Raw genomic sequence first — 4,485 nt, 5'->3', positions numbered from 1 at the left:
CCTAGATTTGGTGACCATCTACTCTCTAAACCCTTCAAATCCTAAATTTTAGGAGATCACTTTGATTAAAAGGTGATCACTTTTTGCTTAAAAGAGAACATTGACCTATATTTTAAAAAATACCCTTTGCTTAAGAGAGAAAATGTTTGACTTTTATTCTAATAAATACTCTCTCCAAGTCAATTGAAATGGAAATTTTCTCTAGATAGTCAAAAAATAACTTCACTACCACCTTACCCCCCTTAGCCTATATTCTATACGAATGCTGGCCTTATTCTAATGAATCCTTTGAACCCCTCAAATGCTAAAATTTAGGTGATTTTTCTATTAAGAGAGAAAATGTTGACCTATATTCTAATGAATACTCTCCAAGTCACATGACATGCAAATTTTCTTTGGATAGTCAAAAAACAACTCACCACCACTTATCCCTTGGCAAAATGAGACTAAAACCAATGTAAACTAACACCATAGTCTTGTTTGAAGTTTAGGACATAACTCAAGTTGGATGCTCGTTTGGCAACAAAGGGGCTCACTTGAGGCTTGATAAAAGAATCTTTGTGAGACCTAGTTTGACCAAACCGGCTATCACGAAGTGCCTACAGCTACAGAGAGTGAAAAAGGCTTGTAAAACATGGTTTTAGATGTCAAAATCTCTCCTCAATAGGTTTCTCAACATTCAAAATTGTATTCTTAAACAAGGAGCGATGTCCTTTCCACAAGAAGCTGCTTCTTTTTCATCTTGCATGAAATTCATGGTGAGTAGCATCTAGGTTTCCTCCAGGGTTTGACCAAGATTCACTCAAATGTTTATCAAAAGAACCATATGATAGCATGTGGGTTCAACATAAAGGGTCTTATACACAAATGCGTATTTACATAAGGGCTATTTTTAAAGGTTACTTTTAAAAGTGCATATTACAAAGAATAAGGGGTCATTTGACATACCCAAGTTTCACGAAGATTCTATAAATACCCTCGTGAAATCTATGAAAATATTATGGTGCATAAATAAGTAATCAATTTCCATGTCACCTTCAAGGATTCGTTTCCCATCTTAGCTAGGTTCTAGCAAAAGACATTTAAGTGCAACATGCGTGAAGAGGAAGAGGAAAAACTTGTGGAGAAGGTGATCATGCAATTGATGTGTAGGGAAAGGGCCACATGTAGTAAACCATATGTAATAAACACTTTGTTTACGCCTTTGGAATGCCATGCTCACCTCAGATGCACAACTCCATGAGACTTGTGGAATGTGTGCACCCACCACCTTTAAGGCAGTTGGTTAGAGGATAAACAAAGGTCCAACTATCCACTCCTAGTGAGCATTCATGGTAAAGTAAGTCTGCCAAAGGGCCATGTCACCTAGGCCAAGCTCTTTGCTCTCATGCTTACACATTTCATCTAGCCAGACAAGTAGCAAGACCTTTGAGGAGTGTGCTTCGAATGCTAGAAGAAGATGGTGTTAACACCTTTGCGAACTTATCTTGTGATTGGACACCGTTTTCCCACGGTAAGGGTAGATGCACATGTCCATCATGTGGCCAACACGAGTCAAGGCAATGGGTGGAGGTCAAAGGAGGGGGGGGGGCATCATGCATGTGGAAGTGGTCCAAAGGAATATATAGCGTATGTCAATGAGTGGGGGGACTAATGAGGAGTGGTCCAAAAGGGGAAAGATGCTTGCCACCTACCTAGTACCAACAAAAAAAAAAAAAACCCCTTCCGTCGCTCTCATCGCCAAAGAAAACGTTGGTATTGGGCGTTACGTTGGCTTTTAGGGTGGTGGCGCCCGTGGGTTCAAAAGAAAAAGCACGCACGTGTATATCACCACCACCACCACCCGCGTGGTGTGATTAACGCCAAGGGGAGGAGGAGGGAGAAAAATAAAAGAAAGAAAGAATAAAAAGGCATCAACTGTCAACGCACCAAAAATTTCCATCTTTTACAAAATATGCACATGGAATATTAACTTCTACAAAAAGGAAAATACATTCATAGGGCATATATTTTGCTTTACTTTTAAAGCATATTAGCCACCATCAAGTGGGAGATCTGGCATAGTGTACAAGGCACAGAATGTGAAGGCCATGACTTTCACATGTGTGTGTGTGTACACGTATGTGTGTGTGTGTGTGTGTGGGGGGGGGGGTCGTATGTGCATGAAGAAGTGGGTAGCTTGTAATGTTGGTTAATTCCAAAGGCTTGTGGTGCTAGCTATGGGAGCTTAATAATAATAATACTAATGTGGAGAGAGAATTTACAATAATATTAGGTGATCCACTCCTCCTTGTACTATGTATCCTATGAGAGTGCTTGCTTTGAGTACTCTCTCTCTCTCTCTCTCTCTCTCTCTCTCTAGCATGCTTGCTGTTATCTACATTTTGAACAAAACCATGCCTTCCCCTTATGGCACAATTTCTAGACCCCCATTGGAGCTCTGTGTGGGACACCCTTTCTTCTCTTGGGGCTTCTTGTGTGAATTGTGGGCGGTGGTGTGGGTGGAGATAGGTCTTGCAGACCATTGTGTTGCTTCATGTCCTCACATTTTATTGATATATAGACTCCCCATTTGTCATCATCAGAGTACTCTGTGAGCATATCATGATGATCTACATGCACATTGTATGTGCCCTTCCTAGACCTTGGCCTCTTGATCAGATTATTGAAGGAGTTGCATTCCTCTGAAGAATCACAGCTTCCCATTGATTTGGGCTGCACCAAGAAGGTCATCTCTGGGTGGTACATCCTGATTCCGGTTAACTGCAAAAGCCCATGCAAGCAAACCCAATGCCCAATTAAGATTAAATCCAACAAGATTATAATGCTAATCACTTGACATTAACCATGCAAGAGTGGTATAATTGATGCAAAATTTTGAAGAGATTAAGTAGAGAGAGTTCATGGAAAGCTCTCATTCACAACACAAAATGCCAAGCTAATTAGAATTGCAGAAAGGGATTAAGTAGAGAGAGTTCATGGAAAGCTCTCATTCACAACACAAAATGCCAAGCTAATTAGAATTGCAGAAAGGGATTAACCCCATAATCTATGCTAATCACTTGACTATCTAGGCTAATAAGAGAGAGAATTGATAGAAAAATTAACTGATAAAACCATGGGATGAGGCAATTTTGGGGGGGGGAAAAAGCAGAGGAAGAGTGCGCACCTTGCAACCCAAGGAGCAGAAACGGAAGGTGTCCAGCAAACTCCTATCACAAATCTCGCAATTGTTTGTCACGCCCTTGCCCTGCCTTACCTGAGGCCGCCCATTGATGAACACAACGCGGGCACTGTTGATTATGTAGGTCTGAATCCCACTTAGGTCCAGCGCCTTCTGAATCTCAGACACTCTGATAACATCGTGGTAGGAAGACCGCCTTATCTGCACAATGTTCTGATTCAGCTTAAACAGTCCCATAATTACCTGATAACAAAAAGATTAGCCACTAATTGAGCTAGAGCGATTGAGCTCCATAAGGATTAATACCTGCACAATGTGGTGATCCTTGTGGCTGCTTAAGCAAGACGAGCACAATGCTGCTCCCATGCAATCCAAGCAGTACTGGTTGCACTCATTCTTGCTTGCATCCTCATGGAGGCTGCAGGGCATGAAGAAATGGGTGTCTAGCAGGGGTTCCAGCCAAGGGGGTCCAATGGGCCTCCTGTTGTGCTGCTTTTCATCATGGCAAAGTATTGAAATAGGGCCAACCTGATGCATTCAACACAGAAAATTAGCAGAAAACCAGAGATTAGTGCAAAAAATTGAAAGCTTAGATAGCACTATGGCAAATGCCAAGTGCATTAAGAGGGTGATTAGGCTACATTAAGCAGAAGAGACAGAGCTTAGTTACCATTTTGCTAGTGCAAATGATGAAGCTTTTTGCTGTCTGGGGCTGGCTATGGAAAGCTTGCTTGTTAGCAGCAGAGAATTGTCGAAAGCAAAAGAAGGTGAGAGGGAGAGGAGAGGGAGCGAGAGTCGTCTGAAGAATGAAAACGTTGGTTCGAGGACCTAACCTCCACCTAAATTGATATCTCGCACCGCCTTTACGCAGTCAGAATTGAAGCAGGCAGGCGTCCGCCCAAATGTGAAAACAAACAGCACACGTTGCCTTGTGATTGGGGCTGGGGTCTCCTACCTGCTTCAAACTTCTCCCACACACGTCAGATGATCCGATCGCATGCAAGTTGAGGGTGGTGGGTGGGTGGGCGGGGCCGATGGCCATTGACCGGCCTACCCGCCCGCCCGCCCGCAATGATATGGGCGGCGGCGCTTGGACGCTCGTGGGGCGCTCGTGGGGCCCCAGGTCAAAGCCGCTCTCCACGTCACCCCTTCGTGAGTCACGTGGGCCTGTTCTCTTAGTCTTCCTTATTGCAGATAAAATCACCTTTTCAGTGTAAAAGACACGCAAGCGTGTGCCAGGCTCCCCTCTCGCTCTCTCTTCATAACTTCATTAGTATAGCATCTGAAGCCCCCATGTTCCA

General features: G+C 43.3%; 1 protein-coding gene across 1 annotated transcript; it reads right to left on the bottom strand.

The window, feature by feature from the left end:
- Positions 1-1,943: 1,943 nt before the first annotated feature.
- LOC147606747 (uncharacterized) lies at positions 1,944-4,226 on the bottom strand. The gene is made up of 5 exons (XM_086792257.1): positions 4,108-4,226; positions 3,855-4,023; positions 3,491-3,712; positions 3,170-3,385; positions 1,944-2,763 (listed from the first exon to the last, which is right to left on the bottom strand). Exons 1-5 carry the CDS (start codon positions 4,224-4,226, stop codon positions 2,422-2,424), a joined length of 1,068 nt encoding a protein of 355 aa, XP_086648383.1. The 3' UTR covers positions 1,944-2,421.
- Between the last annotated feature and the right edge of the window lie 259 nt (positions 4,227-4,485).

This window comes from Cibotium barometz, chromosome 57 (genome assembly GCF_041138505.1).
Source record: "Cibotium barometz isolate CiBa-2024 chromosome 57, ASM4113850v1, whole genome shotgun sequence".
NCBI lineage: Eukaryota > Viridiplantae > Streptophyta > Polypodiopsida > Cyatheales > Cibotiaceae > Cibotium > Cibotium barometz.
The sequence above is the reverse complement of the archived record's forward strand: the minus strand, read 5'-3'. Positions and strand labels throughout refer to the sequence as shown.